Source organism: Branchiostoma floridae, chromosome 12, assembly GCF_000003815.2.
Source record: "Branchiostoma floridae strain S238N-H82 chromosome 12, Bfl_VNyyK, whole genome shotgun sequence".
Taxonomy (NCBI): Eukaryota; Metazoa; Chordata; class Leptocardii; order Amphioxiformes; family Branchiostomatidae; genus Branchiostoma; species Branchiostoma floridae.
Genome location: NC_049990.1, coordinates 22,900,706 through 22,926,563, shown reverse-complemented (window position 1 = coordinate 22,926,563; position 25,858 = coordinate 22,900,706). Strand labels below are relative to the sequence as shown.

The 25,858-nt window shown below is 38.4% G+C and overlaps 1 protein-coding gene across 10 annotated transcripts; it reads right to left on the bottom strand.

Annotated features, from left to right (window-relative positions):
- Positions 1-394: 394 nt before the first annotated feature.
- On the bottom strand, positions 395-25,793 carry LOC118426809. 10 transcript variants are annotated; one of them, XM_035836332.1, is made up of 20 exons: positions 25,433-25,793; positions 23,772-23,813; positions 23,215-23,288; positions 22,424-22,492; positions 20,304-20,390; positions 19,452-19,521; positions 18,957-18,965; positions 18,189-18,324; positions 10,050-10,115; positions 8,370-8,493; positions 7,806-7,905; positions 7,145-7,203; positions 6,606-6,670; positions 5,922-6,086; positions 5,246-5,288; positions 4,533-4,647; positions 3,965-4,058; positions 3,695-3,764; positions 3,111-3,214; positions 395-2,573 (listed from the first exon to the last, which is right to left on the bottom strand). In XM_035836332.1, exons 1-20 carry the CDS (start codon positions 25,521-25,523, stop codon positions 2,450-2,452), a joined length of 1,707 nt encoding a protein of 568 aa, XP_035692225.1. In that variant the 5' UTR covers positions 25,524-25,793; the 3' UTR covers positions 395-2,449. The 10 variants fall into 10 exon arrangements, with proteins under 10 accessions (XP_035692225.1, XP_035692224.1, XP_035692226.1 ...); XM_035836331.1 differs by lacking the exon at positions 18,189-18,324 and adding an exon at positions 17,334-17,469; XM_035836333.1 differs by lacking the exon at positions 18,189-18,324 and adding an exon at positions 17,334-17,466.
- Between the last annotated feature and the right edge of the window lie 65 nt (positions 25,794-25,858).

Genomic DNA, 25,858 nt, shown 5'->3' with positions numbered 1-25,858 from the left:
TGTAGACCAAAGATATCTGAAAAAGGCACCCTGTAGCTATTGGTATTGAAGATTATGACAATAAGGTCCCCTGTGAAAACTTGAGCTATTTTTTTAGTGATAAAATTAACTTACCATCTATATCTCCAAACATTACTATTATATAGCAAGAACTTTAACCTTCATCCTTCTAAGGTATTCTTTTTGTATCAAATTTGTATCAGTTTCAGACTAAGGTAACATGCAGGGGGTTAAAGGAATGTCCTTTTTGAAGGAAGGAACAGGGAAGGAAGGACAAATAATATTCTTATTACTCCATATTCAGATTTACTGAATTTGAGGAATAGATAAAACATAGACAAGCTGTCCAGTATGTATGTCTGTAAATAAAGTTGACACCTTTTTCAATCTTATTATTATGGCAGTTTTATTTCAACACTGAAGTATTTTGAAGCTTATTTGTTTAAACACTAAGTCTTGAATGATCAACTATTCATAAACTGACATACATGACATGTCAGATCTGTATAACATGGTTGCACAATAAGTTTTAGAGGGTCTAGCCTTGATGGTAGTTTGTACACACAATAAATCAAAAGAATGTAATTTTTTTTATAAATAGTACTTAAATAAGTCATGGAAAACAATAATCATATTCTAAAAGCTTGCATAAAAACAGGTCTGTGATGAAGTCACAAAAACTACTTGCCAAATGACACATCAATGTACATTGTACTAACAGACTATCAGGAGTGATATCAAACTAGCTGAAGAAGATGAAGGAAGAATCATGCTCCCTCATTGTTGGCCAAAAGAGAAATCAGACACACCTATAACACAGGAGCTGTTTGGGAATTCAACTTTGGGCTTCATTGGCTACTTTGAAAGAGTGAAGCTTCACTTTGATGTAAAATGCTTGTAGACATCCAAATTACTTCACAACAACAAGCTCCTTCAGGGATGACTGTAGCAATGACAGTAGCATATAAAGTATTACCAATAAAAAGTTTTGGGGCTTTTCTCCAAATGTTATGTCCTTACGTAATCTGACCAGGGCTCTATCCAGCTTTAAAATAATCTTTTGTCCCACTCATTGTTTAGGAGCCCATGTTGTTGATTTTCCTTGTTAAACATGTCATTTTAAGCTTATGAAAATAGATTTTCAACAGTTTCATGTCATGAAGTTCAGACTGAGACGGATGGGGTAATATTTTTTTCCAGCCCAACAAGCAAAGTTACATCCTGGAATGGAGGGACGGTTCTGGAAACAGCCCTAAATCTGTGTCACGCACATATGCAGACCTGAGCCATTGCCCAATCAGAATATATACAATGTACTTTGTCTAGTTTCTGTATAATATTTTATCTAATATGACATGATTTTTGCTTGTTATCATCAAATGTCAGACCTAAGAATATCTCTACTGTAGCAATATCTCATGCAACTCTTCTAAGTGGAATCAGGTCCTTGGGTAGTGGTAACATTTTAAATAAGGCACATTTAAAAACATTCACAAACATCAGGAATAACTCACAAATGTACTGAGCACTATTACACATATATTTCTAACATACTGAGGTCACAGTTCACATGTTCTATGTCTGCAACAGATGTAAGAGGTAGAGCATCACAACACGCCTATACATTGTAATCGTCACATTCTATAAGACCAACATATTTCTTAACATTTACAGCTCAAAGGATCTATTTTACTGCACTTTTGAACAAATTGTACTTTCAGAAGCTGCACATGACACTTCTATGGCTTAGGTCCCAATTGCACGGTTGCCCGTCAGGGATGTAGAACCAACTGGGCTCTCAAGCAACAAATTTGTCTGGGTGGACTGGCGGATACAAGGGGTACCCCTCAGTGCTCCCCATGAGTAGGTCATGGCATCTAGTAGTTACCGGGCCCTGGGTTAATTTCAAATCCCTGGGACCTGGGTTTATTTTAAATTCGACTTAAATTCAACCTGGCACCGGCTGGGCCCAAAAATAGCCTGGGAGCCACATGGTGTCCCATGGGGCCACGTGGGGGTCACACCCAAAAGTGCCCAAAAAACCCAGAGTACTGCCTGGCAGGGTCCCCTTTTCCAATTGGGATCTAAGCCTTTAGTATACTGTACTTATCATAATGGGCTGGTCACCAAAAAAGCTCTAAATCTTAATAGAATATCATCAAAGTGGGCCAGCTTGTCTCGTAATAAGAGTATTGCACATTAACAATGGCAGCATTATCCAGAATTTTGGTCTCTGTGGTATATGTAATTGTCCATACAGACTAAATAGTAATACATTCTATGCAACATTAAACTATTTCATATACATCTATCGTCAATAGAATTCTAAAACATTAATCTTACCCATACCTTGCACATCTAAACCATCACCATTACAAGCTCCTATGATCTCGTTGATATAATTTTTACAGATATCACATGGCTATTTTTTTACACGCTGACGTTACCACTACGTGGCTGTTACGTATATGGAGTCTACGATGTCGTAGCCGACAGCGAAGGTAAAGTAGAGCGCCACCAGCCAGTGGAGGTGGTACAGTAGCCAGGGAGTTTCCAGTGGAATGTCCAGGGTACTGCAACACACAAGCAGAAAAGGAATGTTTTCCAAAATGTAAAAGGAGATGAAACATTAAATTCTAGTTGGACAATTAGATTTCTACTTCTAATACACATATAAATTAGCCTGACAATTACATACAGAGAGAACATATTTGTACTGCCATATCTGCAACTGTATAATGGCCTAGCTTGAAGTATGCACTATTATATGTACTACCTCACAGTTGCTGTCTCATGTAAGACTATGCTTGCCAAAATAAAATCTAAGAAGTGTAATTTCCATTAGGCCCAATGTAGTTCTAAAACATAAGTCTACATCTTTTAATGAATTAAGGTTCTACAAGAAAGGCAACAAGTGTCCAGCTGTATGATAGCCCAAAATGTATAATACATTTGCTACGTGTACATACAAATGGTGTCTTATGGAAAAGTATGACTATAACACTTGTCGATGACTACAATTGGTACAGATACAGACCACTGCATCAGCAGAATACAGTGGACTACTACTACTGCAGTCCATAGTTTCAGACTTATGTTGACATCCTCACCTGAAGTTCCCTGATCTGGCGTTGCGCACCATGAGAAATATGAAGATCCCACACTCCAGATTGATGAAAAGTGACGTGCCTCTGTCCAGGATCTGAACAAAACCCTGTAGGAAAACCGACGAAGTCATAAACATATACTGTAAATAAAGAAACTTTTGCAGTGGTTTATTGTTAGCAGTTTTCGCGATGGCCGCGAATTAAAAACCACAGCGAACATTGTTCCATGGCAGTTTACAGACTACAGTGCATGTTGCTCCCGCAAACTTAAAACCACAGCAAAAAGTCTATTTTCCCGCTACCGCAAACTTAAATGCATTTACAGTATATCTTTACGATGCACCCTGTAACAGCAATTGGACAAACAGTAGGATAGCTAGGAAATTTCCACTCCAGATGAGCAACTGGTCCAAAGGTATCATAGTGAGCTTTATGAAATGTGATGAGTTTGTATGAGAGTTGTTACAGAGACACATTTTTTGTGCCTTTGGGGTACGATTTGAGTATGTCAGGAATAAACAAAGGCTCATACAAAGAAACAAACTTCAGTGCCCTGAACTTTAGACAAAGACTGTGAAAAGTCCTACCTGTGGGTCTAACATTGCCACAGTGAAGACAATGGCAAATATGAAGATGGAGATCAGTGACTGGCAGATACTGTAAAAAAAAAACATATTACTGCATATGCTCTGACAGAATATGTCAGAGAAATAGTAAGTCTCTCATGTATATCTTGATGATGTTCTCATTTTCTTCTTAGGTTGTGGCAATTGATATGACCCTATGCTTATCACACATAGTTGCATAATCTATGAATAGATCTACATTGAATATAAGCTTTATACACATCTCCTTACCATTTGGGAGTGCAGCATTTGGAGATGCCCTCAAAGATGGGTGCATATCTGCAGATTCCAGGCTCATTCCACGAACCCTCCACCCAGCCAACCACTGGAGGGGAAAGGAACAAGGTATAAAATGTAAAGCTGTTTATGGAAAATTTGGGGACAGTTTTAGTTGCTGCAAGACAGGGACATAGTAGTGTAGCCAAACATTGGTGCATGGAGAGGTGTTTAACAGGTCACTTTGCTATCATATCAGCATAGTGGAAGCACCATTTCATATTTCCATAAATATAGTCCAACACAATTTTTCTCAATTTGATACAAAATTAAGTACATCATGTAACTGTTGACCTGCAACTGCACATATAACTCTTCATTTGCCCTCACTGACTCAGAGGTTTTGCTATTAATGCCATGATCCCTCAGTTCTGTCTTGTAAAAGTCTTACTAGATGGAGAGACATAAAAGCATAAACAGTGGAAATTTAATGTCAAAAATGCTCTTATTACAAAGTTGCATGTGCATACATAGGCAGATAATTGTATATGTTATCTTTGACATTTGACCTTTATCCCCTGACCTGTATGGTGCATGGCTGACCCCAGGGTGAGGTAGGAGACAGTAATACTGATCATGATGAACAACTGCACCAGGATGGCCACCCAGGAGAACTCAGGGTGCATGGTCTGGATTATCTGGGGAACAACACATTCATTTCATTTTCACAATCTCATTAAACCAATCCAATACAGTACGTATAGAATACAACACGGTGTATTCCATATCATTCAAGGTACCAGTTCGACAACGGGTAGGATCACCAGACAGCGACCCACGAGAGCGCTGGGACCAAGGGTGATGCGGAATACACTGTGTTTTATTTCATCTACCGGTATGTCATACCCACTCAAGATTGCGCACACGTTTTAATGAAAAATGCACAAGAAGTTGAGAAAATTTGGTGTCTTCAAACGAAAATTCTAATGACATCAATTCCAACGTCTAAATTATCAGTATTTGATTATCGACAGTGGCACACTTAAGGTGTTGAAATATTCTACAGTAGAACCGCATGTGATAATCCAAGTTATCAACCAGTCCAAAACATCTGTATGAAACATTATAATGGCCTAGGTATGACATAATTCTATATATTAAAAGTTTGTAGGTCTCTTTAAAAACTGACAAGAACTTGCAATTATATAGACATTCAAATAAAGTAGTGCACAGAAATGTTTTGTTTGTAACATTGCTAACAATTAAGTGAAAATTCTTCTTATCTAAGGTACTCACTTCTGTAAGAGGAAGGGTTGCAATTTCTCCATTTTCTGCTGATCTGTGGAGACAATGAAACAATTGTTTATAGTGTACCTGGATTAGCATGGGATATGGCATTCTGTTCATTCTTACAGAATTAAACTATACTGCACAACTACATTCGTCGTAGTCTCATGGGCCATTTACAATTTTGATGCCACAGAATTTTCAATCAGATTGAGTCAAACTAACCACAAACAAGCTTGAGAATCAAAGAATACCATTTTCCATGACAACACAGCTGAATTCTGTAGGGCAGATGCAGAACTTTCTCAAGAATGCCCTAAGTTTGCAAGTGTTCATTGAATGTGACTGAGCCCATAGTAACAATTATCTAAGAAATAATAAAAACCATGTAGCAGGGCTCTAGCCAGCTCGAAATTTTTTTCCGTCAGCCAATTCCCATTGTCGCGAAAATTGCGAAAACACTCTTCCAGAAGTTAGAAAGAACTGAAACAATAGCAAAACAAACAGTGTGTGGCTTTTACAGCCGTGGACGGCGTCCCCAAGCCGCCTGTAGCTTCCACCAAGGATTTTTGTCCGGCAAGGTTGACGGATTGGTTTCAAAATTTTTTGTCACACGCAGCAAATTTCCGTCAATTGACGGAAAAACAGACGCTGGCTAGAGCCTTGCCATGTAGATTCTCCTCACCTTTCTAGTGAGAGGTTGTGTGCACATGCTGGACTGACTGGAGCACTGGTTGATACAGTAGTCACTACACTGACTGGAGTAACTGTTGGAGAGGCTGTAGTGTTCCCTACAATGGACATCGGGCTGCATGGCAACTGGGGGACAATGTGTAGAACTGCCCAGCACCTTGAAGGGAAGAAAGATCTTCTGTGAGTATGAAGATTACAAGAAATGTTCAACATTTGAATGCAAATAGACATATCAAAGAGGAACGCTCCTCAAACTAGCGAGAAAAGGATGATCCAAAAATACATGCAGTTCCTTCTATGACACACTTGTTTGATGTAACTACATCTTTTTAATACTTTTAGAAGAAAGCCTGACGTATATGTAGGTGTGTTTCTGAGAGCTTGTAGACACAGATATCAGAAGACTTATTCCTTATCTACAAGAAGAATGCTTAGCCTGAGTAACATTCTCTATAGTAAATGCTAGCTCAACTTTTTCACTTGCTAACTACCCACATTTGATGATCATGCAGTCACTCATATTTCAGCACTAAGGAGAGAGCTCAATTTCATGTTAAATCTTGCTGGAATCACCACAACAGTTTGCTGAAGATAAGAAATAACTGTTTCTCATTGTTACTTCTGATCAAATCTTAAAATACTGTAATTTCAGTTCTACTGGAGAAAAAGAACCCACCACAGAACATTCAGAACAGTACAGGTAGAGATCCCGGCTACCACTGCTCCTCGAAAGTGCTTCACCTGGCAGAATGAAAGGTTCAGCTTATGGAAAAACATTTCATTGACTAATGTTAAACAACACACCTTTCCAAGGACACACTAGAACAGTTGACACCACAATGCAATTATTACCTTGGCCACTATTTATATTATCTATACTGGTGCAGTGGTAGAGTGTTCAATTTGCATTTGGTAGGTCAAGTTATATCCTTTCAAAGACCTCAAAAATGGTACATGCAGCTGCTTTCTCTACTTAGCACTCAGCATTCGGGAAAGAGTATGACAGTTGAACACATGAACACACCATTACCAGTGGACTAGACGCCAGCTATAGGGATATGCATAAAATTTGCGTGGTCCAGGGCTACCCAAACAGAGATGGGCACCGCCTTATGCACCATCTGGGGCAGAAAGGTCTTTTAGCTAAAATCATACATAAGAAACAGAGAAGTTGCCTGATATCCTTCATTAGTTTTACCTATCTCCTGAACTAACCTGAGTGGTAACTGGTGATATCTTGTGGTACAGCATCGGCATTACATTCACAACTCCTCCTGTAGCCAGATCATTGGAGATATCACCATTATCAATCATCATTGTAATCAATTATCAATCTTAATCATGAGAAGTTTCAAAGGTAAAGGTAAAGCAGTCATCTTTAACTATAGGTAGGACAAAGCATGATGCTTTTTCAAGTAACTAGTGGTAGTGCAATGCAGCTTTAGTATGGCTCATGTTTTTGGCCAAATACATTGGCCAAAAACATGAGCCATACATACATTTCCGTCTCTTCTCAATAAGTGTGTTTGGTTCTTTCTGGCGCAGTGGTTTGACACTTGAGATTAAAGACTAATGCTTCCTCATACACAGGGCCGCCAGCATAACGTCATTTGAATTTTCATAAAGCTGGGTACCATCCTCCACAGTGACCACAGTCTCAATCTTTCAGTGGTCAGCCAGTGAAAAGATCGAGCCAGCAGTCAGTACAGAGGATGATATGCAAGCTAATTTTCACACACATCTTGAACAAATCAGTACAAATTTATTCCACAATGAAGCTGATGACATGATTTACTGTATCCTAGAGAGCTATGCTCTTCTTGCTTCAGTTTGAGTTGTACTATTGAAAAAAATGTATGTTTTATGTTGAACGTACCAAGTGCAACTGTCCCCATGAGGAAGGGTGCTCCGATGTAGTTGAAGTCATCCTTGATGGCCAGGGATACCTCAGCTCCGACAAAGAAAGTCACCACCACCTGTACATAAGGCAAACTTATGATGGACCACAGGTACAATCTTACTCAACAGCTTCTACTTTTGTTTGCTGTATCTGAAGAAGGTAGTTACTTTAATAAAAACCATGTAGTTTCCAGAACAGTTGTACTGAAGGGTTTTGCCAAACCCTATGTTTCGTTTTGCAAGTCCATGCTCACCTCTTGGTATGATTTGATCTGATTTTAACGTTTTTTTCTACCTTCCTATCAATTATATATGTTTGTCAAGATAACAGAATGATTTTATATTTTGCTGTCACTGGCAATAAGATTATGTCATTAATGACAGATGATGGTCACTGGGCAAAACCTATCATTTACCTATTGTCGACAACTTTTCTTGTGACAATTCTGCCTTAACATTTGTTGCTGTGTGTCTTATAGAAAGGTTGAAACTTACGTAAATTTGTTGTCCACAAATATATCATAGGAGTCTCCATACTTACTGTAGCAATGAGCAGACTGCCCTTGACCAGTGTAAACAGAGAGATGACCGGCTGCATCAGGGTTTGGGTGAACACAATGGCAAAGGTCAGGATCCAAACGAACCCAGGAATCACGTAGAAATGTCTGCAAAAATACAAAAAATAAACATCTTAAGTGAGTGTAGAGGTTGGCTGAGGAGTTTTGTTGTGTTATGAAAATACAGTTTTGAGTTAAAGGGGCATTCCATTTCAGAAGGGGGCGGTGTTTTCTAATAGATAATGTGTCAATGAATACATAATCAGCCAAATGTTGTGGAATTCATATTGCGCGATGTGTGTTTTGTAAGACAATATGACATGGATTGGGACTGAATTATTCTTGAAGTGAGAATAGTGAGTATTGGAGAAGAGAGAAAAGGGGATGGGTGGAATGGAAGTAAGGAGGAACGTACGTCTGGGGTAGAAGGTGGGGCCTCGATATATTGCCCATACCTCAACCCGAACAGAGGCAAAGTAACTTGGGATTGAGTACTATCCCGAGATGCTTTGCAGGAGGAAGGGTCTAGGTATAGAACACACCATGTGTCCTCACTCGGGTTTCGCAAAGGGGAGATAGGAAGGGTGGGCTGGCAGCCCTGAACTACAGGATATAGGGAATAAAGGATTTATAAGAAAGAAAAAAAAACGATGGAAATAAAAAAAGAAAGAAAAACGAGAAAGAATAAAGACAAAGAGGAATGGCGTCCGCGCAGGCTACAGTTATTTTGCCACTGTTCGGGCCTTTGGCCTTGGCCTCGATATATTGCCCATACCTCAACCCGAACAGAGGCAAAGTAACTTGGGATTGAGTACTATCCCGAGATGCTTTGCAGGAGGAAGGGTCTAGGTATAGAACACACCATGTGTCCTCACTCGGGTTTCGCAAAGGAGAGACAGGAAGGGTGGGCTGGCAGCCCTGAACTACAGGATATAGGGAATAAAGGATTTATAAGAAAAATGACTTACTAAATGACTTACTAAACCCATGCAGACCCTACCCATGCATTCCCTATACGCATAGACACTATGTTTATCGTGCATATTTTTGGAAAAAATGAGGATAGTTGAGCACACCGAGAAGGAAAATTGCTCATAAGTAGCAAAGAATACAAGAACAAGACGAGATTTCTTAGCGAACCTGAAATTGGTTTTGTAACCTTACCTAAAAGTTTTGCATTATATTCAGCCATAGGATTAATTCAATTAAAGGGTACTTTGGGAGTTTAGCAGAAGACTGACTGCTTTTGAGGCACGTGGAGCAACTGGGCACTTTATCATATAATGTGAAGTAGTATGCATTTATTACTTCCTAAAATTAATATATGGCCTGTATTTCTTAACTATACTAAATTCACTTATAAACTTTTACACCGAGAGCTACCAGTACAAGGGCATGCCCATTTTAGAAAACATGCATTCCTTGGCTTGTACATCAATGTTTATCAATAATATTTCACAGAAATATCAAAAGCATATTAAATGTCTCAGTGGCCCAACTGCAAGACTCAACATCTACATTTGTATTTGCATCACTCAATATCTGTTTGCAAAATCCTCTCTGCATTTAGGTGTGACATGGTTCTTCAAAACAGTAAAAACATCTCTATGATAAAAAATCTTTATCTCTAATATGATATAGATGTAGATTTATTGAATACTCACGGGACTCCAAACATCTGAGCATAGGCCTCGCTTCCAGCCAGGGCATAGCTGATCAGGATTGAGATGCTGAAGGATAAGAGGGAATATTGTGGAATATGGTTAGCATGCAGAAAGAGAGAAATACATTTATCAATTCTGATCTAATTTTAACATGATTATCCTTTTTCTATTAGACAAGTTTACAAATATCTTTTGCATCAGGTTGAATATCTAAAAAACCTATGCATGATTATAACTTACTTACACAGTAGTGTATAACTAGCACTACACGAAAGCTCTTATTTCCGGGTGTTTCAAGGAACTTACACACCTGTGAAATTGTCTGTGTCCTGGCTGTGTACATGACTTTCCTGGTTTGGCGTGTAATGTCCTTGACATTTTCTTACATACCTGGACTCGCGCTTGTACCGGAATTTCTAGGACCCTTACACCAGACGTGTGGGGGAAATAGGCAGACAAAAGCCTGAAAGCGCCTAATCTCCAAGCAGAACTTGGCTCGCGGGGAACGTAGTTACCGTTTTTTTTACTGTTTTCCGGTCACTACTACCCCCGCAACCCAACGTATGTCTGGGAAATAAATAAGCAATACGGTTTACATTTTGCATAAAAACTTTTTTGTACAAAAATCGATATCAGCCTCCTTCGTGTGAGCAATGACGTTTTATCACGAAAAAAACTCCTTGGTGTGAGAAAGAATGAAGCATAACATCATTGTATGGACTTGAATGTCGAGTGCTGGGACATTTGCATACCTGACACATACTACTAAATACCCTTTGTTTGAACGAACAATAGACCTCTGGCGTCGCGAGCCCAAGCCGGGAAATACTGGCCTCCGTCGCAGACTTGTGACAAGCGGGGTTGGTTTCTTTCTATCTTACTTACAGGGTTCGCTTTTTATCTTATGGGGGAGGGCTTATGACGGAAAAGGAAGTTTGGAAAGACCCTTCCTCAGCCGAAACTCCCTTTCCCGGCAAATCATGATTCATTAATCGCAGAAAAAGTTTGACACTTCGCCTTCCACTGCTTCCAGATAAAAGAAGCCAAACCCAAAACACTAAGATTGTATGCCAAAGCAGGTCTGTCGTTTGGCAGCACTAATACAGGTGTGAATCATTAGATTTCCTAATAGCTTATTGACCCGTGCAATATTCTAGACTATGCATTTTCCGATGCCGCTGGTGGCATCTTACGGTAAATTTTCGAATATGTTTGTATTGGTACATTTTTGGATTCGCAAGCTACACATGTATAGAGAACAGCATTAATAATAATGATACATCTGGTGTGTTATTTGCAGCCAATAGGTACACAATATTTTTAGTACGTAATGAAGTTGATTTACGTGTTGTTTTTGTAAGTGACCCTGGAAAAATGACACCAGAAGACTGAATTTCTAACATTGGCTATAGAATATCGATTGTAGAATAGCTTATATCTTTTAGTAGAAAAAATACATTCGTGATATTTCTCTGCTGTCTTTTAGTAAATTTGCCAGTAGATTTATTTGTACATTTTTCCTAGAATTCTGTGAAGTTGTAAATTCCTTTGTCTAAATCGAAGCTCGGCTTGGGGCGCCATTTTGTAAGCACAGTAGAGTTGGAAAAATGACGCCAGAAAACTGAATTTCTAACATTGGCTATAGAATATCGATTGTAGAATAGCCTATATCTTATAGTGAAAAAAAAACCTTCGTGATAATTTTCTACCGTCTTTTAGTAAATTTTTCAGTCCATCTATTTGTACCCTTTTCCTAGAATTCTGTGAAGTTATAAATTCCTTTGTCTAAATCGAAGCTCGGCTTGGGGCGCCATTTTGTAAGCACAGTAGAGTTGGAAAAATGACGCCAGAAAACTGAATTTCTAATATTGGCTATAGAATATCGATTGTAGAATAAAAGCTCCTTGATCTTTCACAGTCACAAGACTAAGGATTAGCTGCCATCAAGTTCATATTGAAACAGAAAGACATAACTGCACCCCTCTGGAACTCAGACTATGCAAATATTGTAATTTAGATAAAATAGAGGACGAACGTCATTTTGTAGTGAGAGTGTAGATTATATACCGTAGAGAGAAATGAACCCAATGAACCCAATTTCCTTATTTCATACACCTCTAGAGAAGTTCTGTAGAAAATTCATATTCCTAATGCAACTAGACAAACCATCGATCATAAATAATGTCTGCTGTTTTATCTCCACTATAACAGAAAAGCGAGGAGAAGTTGAATTCATTTAGCAATAGTATTTTGTATCTGTTAACTGTATCTTTTCAACCGATGTCTTGAAACATGCCTGGTGTGGCCAAAATGTGCAATTAAAGGTCTTCATTCAATATACTTGTATTTACAGTACATTGATGACAGTATATGACAAGCCTAAATCGATAATTGTAGTCTTGACGATGATCACGTGAATATGATTGACGACCAATCCTATCTCACTCTCACTGAGAGATCAACCAATGAGAGCTGTGATCAGTAGTTTTACCGGTTAGTTTAAATCTGGCCGCGTCATAACGGCATAGGTTCCTCCCGACGCGAAGACAACACATCTTGTATCGTTGAGAATGTCGTCAAACTTCACGTCTCGTAGATTCTATCAAAGTTCTCGCAACGGTAGAAACGACGACTCATCACGGACCGAAAACATGCCTCCGGGACGGTCTACGCCGCAGCGTGACGGAGTGTTGACCGACCACCGCACACCGCCGGGTTCACCAGCAGTGACAACCGAGAAGATTTATCGGGCATTGATGAATCTCACCCGGGAAATGCAGGAGGGTCGCCGGAAGCAGGCCGAAGAGAGGCAGTCCATGGAGGCGAAGATTTCCGAGCTGACAGAAGAAGTGTTTCATCTCCGCCAGCGTGTCGAAGAAACGACCCGGGACGACGAGGTTGTGCCTCCTACAGGAAAGCGCAGAAAAAAGGCGAAGTCCCCACATCTATCGGTGAGATATATATATTACATGTTTACATATACGTCGTATGGTTTACGTCTCACGTACAGTCCTATCCTTAGCCGTATCTACAATGTCTTGTGTGTGTGTGAAGTGTGTGTTTATAACCCCTCTTTACAGAATTTTTTTTTTCGTTCACATTAAAAAGGCTTGCTGAAACACCGCAAACTGTATTGTTTTGCGAAGATTTAAGCGTCTGTTTTCTCTTTGTTTGTTTAGTAGGGATAGTTCACACCGTTTGCCCAACCAGGCAAACAAAACAGACGCATGTAACAAGGTCTACTTTCAATGCAAATTATGTACACAATACACACATACCATTGACCATATGCTAACACAATTGCAATTACATTTGTATTTTTCTTTTCAGGAGATGGTGAGACGTTTGCACAACTCAAATGAAGATGACAAGAAGTATGAGGGGAAGGAAGGGTAAGTTAAAACAATTATATCATACAGTGTATATGCATACTAGTATATGTCTTGTCCAAACTAGATGGTCAACATGCACGTACGACAGACAACTTTGGACAAAGGAAAATTGTGTATCTGTTTATGTAACGCAGAAAAAATCATCTATACAAAAAAAACAGAAAACAGAAAATGTAACAGTTTTAATCGCTTTTTTTCAGACTCAACTCACCCCACAATTTAGCAGTGACGACCTTTCTTGTGAAAGAAATTGCTGCCATCGGCGAGCATCCGTCAGACATGATCCGAGGTGAGTAACTGTGCTTCAAGTTCAAGCTGTCCCTTTTGCAAATTTAAATGTTCTACACATAGGTTATACTCTCTATGTAACTTCTGTGTGGAATTTTCATGTTTTTTCCACGATGATTCCCAAACTATTGGTATATGTGATGTTTGAAAATCGACAATTATGGTAACTTAGAATTACATTTAATACAGTTGGGTTTATACAAGCTAAACATTTTATACCCTTTTTTCCAGCCGCGTGTGTTGGTTACTACGAGAACATTCGTCGGAACTACACACTTAGCCTGCCAGAAAACAAAGAAAAGAAGGAAAAAGAAAAGAAAGAGAAGCGCCTTCGGTCCCGGAGAAAGAGGGTGAGTCTACCACACAAACGTGTTTGTCTGCCTACAAAGGACCAATCCATTGACACCTTGACATTGTTTTTAGAAGAGAGGAACATGTTTTGTTTGATTAGTTTTTCAAATTTGTGCTTGCATGCGAAATAATGCCAAATCATGCACAAACGTATAGCACAAACGAGAACAAGTTGACCTCATAAACCCGCCTTTACTTCATGATCTAGACGAAATCGCCCCTGTCACTTTTTATCTTTCAGCAAAACATATTGAATCTATTAAAATGTAATCTTGTATAGTCCGATTTAGTCGTTTAGCTCTAATAATAGTTTAAACTAATAATGATTTCTTTTTACGTCACATATGCTTTCTAAATTCCTTGGATGCCCTGACGTATTTCCATTTTTCTATGTTTTACACTAGTTGCTGGACGTGAGAAGCGAAGTCGTCCAGACTGAGGAAGAGGAGGGGATCTGGGCAGGAGTAACCCAGGAACTCATGTCGGACGAGGAGGATAGCAGTTCGAACGGGATGGCCGTGTGGCTGGTGAAGCCCCCTGTCTTCCGAAGCCAACAGCTTTCCGACCTTTGCAGCGCACTGCAGACCAGGCTGGAGGCTGACCCCAAGTACCTGGCCGCCAACCGCAAACCGAGACTGAGGGTGGAAGGCACACAGAGTGACAGAGACCTCCCTCGAGTCTACGACCCCGACCGGGCCGCTGTGCACTTCACCCCCGGAAGCGCTCCCCGCCCAGCAGTCCGGCCCTGTCTGACAACCATCTCCGCCAACAACAACAACCGGTCCTCAACCTCCAACCGCACCCTGCCGCCCCGCCAACCGGGAAGAAGCTTAGCCTTCCAGAGCGAAGACTCTCCTTCACGGGCTCTTGAAGGATACAATGTAGCTAGCTTTGTTGATGAAGATTTTCTTTCGGACATGGATGACAATTCGTTGACTCCATTGTAGTTTAACGTGGCCAGCATGACTTGTTTTTTTAGCTTACCCTTTGTATCCTTTTAATTACTTAACAACTTCTACTTATTTCGAAATTTATCTTTCAACATTTGTACAGTAGTAAAGAAAACATGACTTGTACAGTGCAAAGTTAGTATGTATGTTAATCGTTTGCCTTGTATATCCATCGTATTCTAGTGTCCTTTCTTGCTATGTGTTACTGTTAGGACGATAGTTAAACATGTAGGCGCCATTTACGTTTTGCTTGTACGGAAGACTATTTACACTTTGAGTTTATTCCATGGCAATTCCATTCCCGAGTGTACGCTGTGACATCTAATTGACGATTTCTATGTTAACTTTAGAGCTATTCTCTTTATTGAGTTTAAGCAAGAACGTTACAACATCCTTGGGTTAAGTAAGGGCAAATATGTTATGTTAAGGTAATCTGTATTTTTCTTTAGCACATAGTTACAGCCAGTATTGATTTTCCGTTTCAGTGGTACTGTAATTTTCGTGGATTTGTAAATGGTGATTCTATACGTAACGAATAAAATGTTAAATGTAAGAAGTAAACCACGTCTCTTCATGAATAAAATGTGCTGCTTATTCTATCTATCTATCTATCTATCTATCTATCTATCTACTATCTATCTATCTATCTATCTATCTATCTATATCTATATCTATCTATATCTATATCTATATCTATATCTATATATATATATACATACATACATACATACATACATACATACATACATACATACATACATACATACATACATACATACATACATATATATATATATATATATATGCCTCATTAGTAAGATACAGAAGGGTATAAAGTAGAAGCTGGGATTCCAGAGGCAGGGAAGAGCGTATGGGGGTGGATATGGAATGCAGTGGGGGGAGGGGGGCGAGGGGTGGGGGGCGGTTAGTCAGCGCTGTACCGCGCACGCGCACTACGTACGGCAGGACCCGTGGGGATAATTGGATAATTAGGTGATAATTACGCTAAATTATGCATATTTTCAGCGCTACACGGAGCGACACACGGTGTGTTTCCTGCCGAGTACATTCATTTCAAGGGCATCTGTGAGGGTATTTCATGCCCTTTACACGTCCTGTACACAATATTGGTTCGTTTCCGCGTGTTTCTAGGGCATGTAAAGGACTGGACACAGAACGCGGGCAGGACTGAAACGCCTGTTTTTTAAAGGAAATACAATATTTCCGGGGATGTGTAGGGCAATTTCCGACCTGGAAACAAGGCTTTTCATGTAGTGTAGCATTTCATAAGTTCATTTTATACTGTTGCAGCACATAAATATTGAACCATGCAAAAAGACAGTAACAATCTCAAACATCAGCCAGAGAGTTAAGCCAATAATAACAGCTCTTTCACAATGTACAATAATAGAATGAACTTATAAGAAAAGATATAAGATATAAGAAAAGTTTTTCTGCTGATGTTAGAATGAGACTGTCCCTGATTGAAGCAAACTTTGCATGCAAAACAAAACACATAAAATTATCCATATGAAATTCATAATGTAAACCACAGAAATAATGCCAGCCACCACTGCAACCAAAGCAAACAATAATAAGAAACTGGGAAGAAAATAATAAGAAACTGGGAAGAAAAAAAGATTTAAAAAGAAGACAACTCCTTGTAAACCAGGCATGCCAGTCCCAATCCAACTGCAGTACAAAAGAAAGTTTGAAATAAAGAAAGATAAGATTGAAATAGGTTACCCGTTCTGTAACGTTAAATGAATGAAATAACATCATAGATGTTTTCAATTGTTAAGTGTTATTGTTGAGTTAGGAAGAAAAATTTGTACCTCCAATTTTTTTTCTGGTGTTACAGATGTGCAGAATATGATTGAAAAAAAAAAAAAAAGGCAATATTTTCAAGAAAATGCAGGATATTTCCCTACCATTAATTTGCCTTTGTCAATAGAATTATGCTTGTTCCTGAGGTGTCGAAGAAAGAAAACCACTTTATATTTGCTGCAACAGCTAATATTTTGTTCATATTTGCTGATATTGCTAATATGCTGATGTCACCGGTAGTTTTATTCTGATTGATTCATGACAGAAGAGGAAGAAAAAGACAAGAGAAGAACACACCAGAAAAAAACAATATGTTTTCCCTATCGGGAAACGTAACCATCCAAGATAGAACAAGACCTTGGCACCACAAGAGAAACGTATAGCCATAGTTGGAACATACAAGTGCAAGAAGACGATAAGGTCATAGTTGGAACGTACAAGTACAAGAAGACAATAAGGTCATAGTTGGAACGTACAAGTGCAAGAAGACGATAAGGTCAAATGCTTGCTGCACGCCACAGCCCAGGAACATGGTGCCCAGCATGTGCAGGTCAGGTGACCTGATCTCTGGGCGCTTGGGCAGGATCACGTGACCTGCGAGCATGCCATCTGCTGCAAAAAGAGAAAAGGTCAGGGTTCAATCTGGGGTCATAACCTTTGACATGTTTAATCAATACCTCACTGTGGGACTTTTCTATTGGGGACTTTGACCTTTCAGATCAATGTCATCAGTTGGTTGGTGATTATTTTGATGTTATTGAGTATAGGGGTGGGTATCGGTACAGAAAATTCAGGCACAAGTATGGTCCAGGTCCAGAGGATTAGGACCCTGTCCAGACCTGAACTTGGCTGTATATGAAAACTTGTTGTAAATGGGCAATACTCAAAACAAAATTCCATTTTGCCACAAAGGAATATGTTGAATATTCTATTTCTGGTGTTTAAACAACCTCAACTATCCTCTACTTTGCTTTTGTTATTTACTTGGACACAAAACACATAAATGCCTGCCGGTATAATCTGTTCATTTTCTGATTGTTACAAAATCCGGTCCACTGATTTTTTTCTGTCTGTTCTTTCTGGACCAGCCCAACAAGAAATAATTACTTTGTACCAGTACACCATACCGGCACCCATCCCTAATTTGAGTAACATCAAATCAATATGACCTAAGGGCACGCACTAATAGCTAATTTGGTTAGAACTGGAACACACAAAGCAGCCAATGGTTGAACTTTCAGTCCATCATCAGACTCCCTTGCAACAGTGCCTGAAAAACAAGTGTAGTTCTGTCAGTTTGCAGATGACCCATTTTATCCGTGGACACTTACAAGTTTAGGAAGACAACAATATCAAACATCTGTCTGGTGCCGCAGGGCAGGAATAGCGTTCCCAGCAAGTGCAGGTTTGGCGGTCTGACAGCCGATTGGTCGAGCAGGATCACATGACCTGCCACTAGCATGCCGTCTAGTAAATGGTAACAGAACATCAAACAGAACAGCAACGGAGGAAACAGTTGAACTGGGAGAAATGTTTAAGGTGTCATCAAGAAAGAAAAAAAGCAATACCTAAAATCCTGTCATATAGCAATTAAATTGGTCAGCCAAAGACTCTCATTTTCCTAGCACGCAGAGACAAACCTGTGTTTGGACTCTGACAGAGTTTATGACACAGGTTCGTCTAAACTTAGGAGAATGAATTGTCTGTGAGCTTTAAAATTAAATAGATTACATTTTTGGCTGTAACATGTCTGGTCTTCACTTGACATTGAGATTTGGCAACTGGGCATTAAGAGGGAATTCAGATACAATGTAATAAGTAAATCATACATACTTTAGAAAACGCAACGTGCTAAGATTGAGTAAACAGTTACTAAAAATGGCATTTCTTTGCATTTTTGCCAGCTTTATGATTACTATCATGATTATATCATTAAATCATAGGTCACTGTTTAAGCTACTTTAACCCTTAGCTTAAAGCACAAATTTAAAGCGCAAACTGTGTTAGGGAACTATAAGGCTGTTCTTTGTTACTGTGCGAATCATGTCTTTTAGTGTGGTTATATACAAAAGCTTAGAATTGTTTCAAAATTGTTTTACCTGTTTCAGCTACATGTTGCATTTGGGGTAAGGGAAGAAAAAGTTTTGAGAACCTTGTATTACATAAAATATGTTGCTATGTAAAATACAAATGTAGTTGGGAAGTAAAGGTTATTACAGCAAACAATTGTGTCAAACATGGTACTCAAAATTACAAACATATTTTATCATTACAGGGTCTATATGTTAGAAGTGTCCTCTTAAAGTTAGACACATTACAGTTAGGCTCAGCAAATTTGAAAAGTTAGTTAGTTAGTAGCCTCACATATGTTCCTTATTTTGTATTTGTTAGCAAACAAGACAAGACATTCTCTTACGTTCCATTTAGTTTGTTCACATAACAGTATGTCTGAAAGAATAAATGTACTACCAAGGACTTAACAGCTGACAAAGAGATGGTAGAATAGATGACGTGTTATTGAGAGAAAAGGAACTGGAAAAAGTTATAGTTTTGAGGTGTTATCTAGAAGAGAGGAATCAATACTTTGATCTTACTTATCTCCTTTTCGTCAGCTTCATCCTCCTCCTCCTGAAGTGGGATGTGCTCATGGCTCAACGTCGCCCCCTACAGGTGACATAGAGAATGACAGGCTCAACTTCAGCAGTGCAATATTGTACTATATAATGACACCTCAAACTCTCAAGACTCATTTCCTAGCTTTGGATGTCTGTAAATACTGACATAATACTGTGAAACTTAAGCTGACTAAAAATCAACAACATGAAATGAATTCTGAGAGATATTTGTCATGTTATCCATTAAAATTTATGCAAATGACAATTTCAACACATTCTTCTCTCCTATATTGATTTTTTTCTGCTGCTGACAACAGTAATATAACATTAACTGTACATGTGTTAGGAGCTTTGTTGCCTGAAGCGGTCCTGTGTGTAACAGCTGTATGATATGATGAGTCAGACACAATTATAGGGGAGTCCTAAAACTTTCCATGGGTACAATTGAGTACAATTTTCTTGTTTCTAAAATGATCATCTTAATGGTCTATGAGTATGAGAACAGCTTGCTAATGCTGAAGAAGTGGATTTGAAAGTTGGGTAGAAGAACTCGCATGTGTGAAAACTACTACTTCAGATCCATTAAAACTTTTATTGTAGATCTGTTGTGTTATGTACATGAAATGTACTTACATCAAAATATTAAAGATAAAGCATGGAATAGCATGACTGATAAAGAATTAAGCTGTGACAGAATGATGTTAAGTCAGCTTTTCAGTCAAAGCGCTTCTAAAATGAACTACAGAAAGGAAGGTTTTGACTACTAGTACTTTCCACCACCTCTACATTTGTACATTAAGTTATCACCCAAGCAAGTGGTGGCCAACACACCTTCACCCGTGCCACAACATGCAGTGGATGAATCTTGCTGGATTTCGATAACAGAGGGTCTTTCTCTGTCCAGAAGCAACCACCCCACTTATCGTATGCAGTTAGAGAAAATACGTAAAACTTTGAATTTCAAAAGCAAAGACAGTTTTTGTACTCAATTCTCTAATAAGTTTGGCTAAAAAAAAAGTATTCAAAAAGCATCTAATCATCTCAGTAGACTGAGGGAGTCCTCCTTTTTACTGACTAGGAAAAACAATATAAAAATGCTGTAAAAAAAACACAAAAAAACAGATGTTGGAAGCAAATGAATGCTCCATAGATATACATTTGTAAATGTGTACCAAATACCAGACAGTAACATCTGGTAATTATTCTTGGTGAATGGAAAAACAAACAAACTTTACCCTAGTTTGTAAAGCTACGTTCTAAAATTTAACATAAGGTAAAGACATGAAAAACTCAAGAATACAAAGCATTAGCAACAATGAAAATAGATGACTGTAAATAATCTGATGATCCATAACATTATGTCTGCATGCATATTACACAATCAAGAATTTATCTTTCAAATTTTAAGATAAGACAAGCATTCTTAAAGTTTAACACTTACATCCATATAAAAATACTTTCTCAATAATAATTGTGTAGAATATTTCAAAATTACAAACATCAAGGTTTCATTTTAACAAAGTGTGTACAAGCGACAACACGATTACAACTGGGTACCATTTGTAACCAAATTAGGGTCTTTAGGGAGACTGCCCTCGCATTCTAGGTCAAGTTTTTCTATGCATATTTTATGATGCTGGTTACATCAGGGGGCATCTACGAAGTCTTGTGATTTCTATCTCCTTTTAGTTTATGTCTTATGTCACATAAGAATAGATATGAAAATGTGCATGCTTGTCCTCATAGAGGACATGGTTATATTACATAGTGGATTTTCTTCCTAAAAGCACTCTAGAAGCACCATATGGTATTTCTCTGTAATTGTTTCTGGTGTTTTGAATCATTGGATTGGTCAACAGATGAAGTTTTATGGTTAAGCAGTTTAGATTAAAGGCAACCTAAGCAACATCATGGCACAAAAACAGGCCAGTGTTGTTTAATTATTGAAACCACAAAAAATCAAGATCACAGACTGTCAAGGTGCTCTTGCCTAATCAATGTTAGCATGTAATGGAATAGAGTTGTTTTTCCTCTTATCAAGTAGAAAAGTGACAAACTCACAAAGAAAAGATTTTTGAAACTTAGACCCCGTTCACACCCCAAAAAATTAAGCGGCTTGAACGTGGAAGCCGCTTGAACGTGCAAGCCGCTTCAAAAAAATTACGTTCACACTCATTTCAGACAATCCGATTAATCGCACACAATTCCGTACCTGGACTTCAGGTACTTTTTTACAACATTGTTTGTAGGTTTTCTCAAACCCACTCTTAATAGTCTTATATCATGATCCAGAGAGAAAGCTGTTCAAAGATATGCTTGTTTTTTGTGATTTTTTTTTTTTAGCTTGCTGTGTTTCCTCTCTCTTCGCGTGATAAAAAAAGCTTTGTTTGCTTCCCATTCCGCTTGCCTTGACCTACAGCGATTTTTTTCCTTTCCAGACATTATCATTGGGCACAAAAATCAGTAACGTGAGCAAACCTGTCAAGGTGGCGTGTGTTCCTGCTCCCGATACCTGGATATATAACCTCCAACAGGGGGCAAATCGGAAATTTGCATAGAATCTATCCCGCGTTGCGTTCACACTCGCGATTTCAGCCAAGCGGCTTGTTCACAAGTGTCTCAAACTACCTCCCAGGGATGGATTGCAAACGAGCCGGATCGGTGAAAATCCAAACCGCTTGGAGCGTTCACACTCAAGAAAACGATCCGGATCAAGCGGCTTCCACGTTGAAGCCGCTTCATTTTTTTGAGTGTGAACGGGGTCTTAAAGTTCTACAGGCCCGAGTCAGGTTGATATTGCTTAGGTTGCCCTTAACAGTTGAACAGTTGAAAAACTTGTATTACTGAGCCTGATTTTGTGTTGGAAATTACAGCTCATGTCGTTTCAGGTACATTGGTTTCTTGCACTGCAGTTGCAGTTGCTGTCATGGAAAGAAAAAAGCACAACCTACCTTGGATATTTGCTCCTGAGCTGCATATGCTCTCTGTAGGATCTCCACAAAGAAATACACCAGCAAGCACTGTTGGATAGAATATAAATAATATGCATATAAGACAAAGAATTTAAACACATCATTTTATTTTACTGTGTGGCGCAATCAAACTAAAACAATTCGCCCAATCTATTAAAGATGTAGATAAATGTTCAATGTCTACAAGGCAAGAAATGTGCAATGTTTATGAATCAAATGGTTATGAATCAAATTTTTGTAAGTAGTAAAGATGATCCAAATATCTCAGTTAAGCTTATTTTGATAATCTTGTACAGATTCCACATATATATCCTTAATACCACTGATTCATTTTTGTGTGCAAATACATCAAAAATCTTTATTTGCTTTCATACCATCGTTCATATTGGACACATTGAGTTATTTGCTGAGCTGTTGTTAATCATAGCTCATAACCGACCACTCTAGATTGTCATGGTTACAAGATTGATTGATGGATGCCAGCCTAGTTACCTTTAGTCCACTGAAAAACTTTACCCCCTTAGAAATGAGGGAACAGACTAACAAGGCCAGTATAGCAGGCAGGTATATACTTCCTAACATAACGTACACCTGTGGGTACAATTTACACTTTGGCCCAGCATATATTCTGGCCTGCAGTGCTTATGCTAAGGACGTTCCTTGGAAAGGACGTTAAATAGATCCAGGTCCCAAACCAAACCAAACCAAAACACCAGCATCCAGACTGTGACTGAAGAAAGCCTGGCAGTACAGAAAAACCTCACACCTACCTGTACAAGAAATCCTATGAGAAAGGACACCAGGAATGGGTACAGTCCAGAGTGAGATAGTGTCACTGGGAGACCTGAAGTGTACAACAAACAAAAAGTAAACAACAAACATTCCTGCAAGAATAATTTCATCAGGTAGGAACATTGGTAATAAATCATTGCCCTGAGGAAGGTAACAGGTGGTCACTGAAACGTTGGATTATTACATTCCATTTATCATAGGTTTTCTGTTTAAATTGTATGTTAGTCTGTATTTTTGTGGGCCTATCGTTACCAGAAAGAGCTGCCTTGGTAGACCCAGTGTAAGGACATGATTTATTTCTAATAAATACAAATATAAATATTTGGCTGGGAATAATGTACTTTGTTTTTCTCATAAACATTCCTACTCTTAAGTTAAACTTGTTGAACCATACCCAGTGCTTGTATAGCTGGTACAAATATTATGCAAATCACAATGTTATCATTTGAGTTATATATATATTTCAGTTTCCGTGATATTTTAATGAATTGATATAGTATTTATCAATAGAGATCCTGGGAGGTACAATACTCACCAAGAATTCCTGTACCCAGAATAGTTGCAATTGTCACAAAGTCTGGAAAACAAAATATGAATTTTAGATGAAGTCATCTATTAAACCATGTTCTGATATAGAATGGCTTACATCTAATGTCAGTAGGCATGTCTCTTTGAAGAAATGAAGGGTTTTTAAAGCTAGTATGAATAACAAAAAACTATATATCTTAACTTTAACCTGCAAGTTAGATTGATGAGCAAAGGAAATGGAAAACACAATACAAAAAAAATGGATAAGATATTGTTCATGGTTGTCTCCACTGAACTGAATGCAAAATGTGTTGTTTTGTATATATTAGGCCCTCTTAGGAATCAACATTAAGTTGTAGGGACTGCCCAGTTGTCTTGAGATGAAATACATAAAAATTTATACAAATAAAATATTTCACACAAAAATGTCAAAATATAAAGACTACTTCATCAAGTGTCACAAACACCGGTATTATGAATAATCTGATTTTGGTGTCCTGAACTTTTGCTGACATTGAACAACACAAGTTGATCAGTAGTATGGGAATATCCGGGAGACAATACTGTTAAGGCAGAAAATATTTGCAAGTATTCAATTTTGCGATAGGGAGAAATTGTATTATACATGGTGGTTTTAAGTTTACAAAAAGGTAGGTGGGCAGAAGATGGAATGAATATTTTTGAGTTGGTTTGAAATTCACAGCAAAAACTTCACCAAGCACAAAAACAGCGAATACAAAACTACTGGAGACATTCCCATTTTACAGTATGCTATCACATGGTCACATCTATGATCTAGTACCACTGTTCCCTAAACATATGCAGACAATTGTATACTGTAAATATGTGTACATCCTTCAATAGCCAAGTGACAGGATGACATATTGTAGTGTATATATACACCATACTAATTCAAAATACTTCAGTTGATCTTCTGTAAAAATGACAAATCAATACATGTATCATAATATTCTAAAGAGCACTAGCAGATGTCCACAATGCTTACTAGTACTTATTGTGTATGCTATTAAACACTTGCAAATACACCATAGCCTCTCTCAAATTACATTGAATCTCACTTTGTTCTAACCGATGATTTATAATGATTTAATCATATACCAATTCTGTATCAAGGAAGCATAGCAAATTGGCATGTAGAAAATTAACGTTCCATACTAGAACTGAAGCTACCATATGGTGCCAAAATTGGACACGTTCAACAGGGACAAGAATGACAACATGTGTCTTGATTTGAAACGTAGCTTTAAACTTATGATTTATAAGCTAATATACCCGCCAATACAGTATACTGCTGTTACGATACCCAGTATGCTTACACCATACATTATCAAAATTAATTTAGAGTCAGTTCTTTGTTCTTTATTCCCTGGCAAATCAACATATATCGTATATATCACCATTGATACTTTGCTGGTCACAAATTCAATGTACAAAGTCGTATGTCTTAATCACAATTTACCATCTTATATGAATTTTTCTTCATAATACTGCTTGTTAGAAATATCTAGGATTCGGATACCTAGTAAATAAATTATACATAGAGCCCCGCCCCTCACCAATACAACCTGTTTAACTACTTCGTACAGATACATAGCTCTTGTAACGACAGTTCCTGTGGAAACTTATTACCTATAACGTTATACTTACAGCATTGTATGTAAACAATGTACATGTTCGCCCGAGGGCTGGAGTCATGCGAGTCTCGCCGCTCCGTCAATCGATCAGTATCTGCCTCCATTTTTGTTCTCTGTCCCTCGACGATCACTTCTCTGCGATGTTTTTCTACTATCCCAACCGCCTAGATGGTCCAAAACTTCACCGCGTGCATCTTCCTACTCTATGGTCACTGTCCTAGCGTTGAGGAAAGCGGCGATGGTCAAGTTCTTGTTCTAACCGGTGTTTTATCCAGAGCAAGATGCCGTTTCGGAAAGCTCCCTTCCATATTGCCACCTGGAATGACCGAAAGTAACCCTAGGACTAGTCCAAAATTTGAAGGGACGTTGTACAAGCAGACTTGGCTATTGTTGTAAAAATAGACAAGTTTGGTGCCAAAAATTTCCTTAAATAACCTAA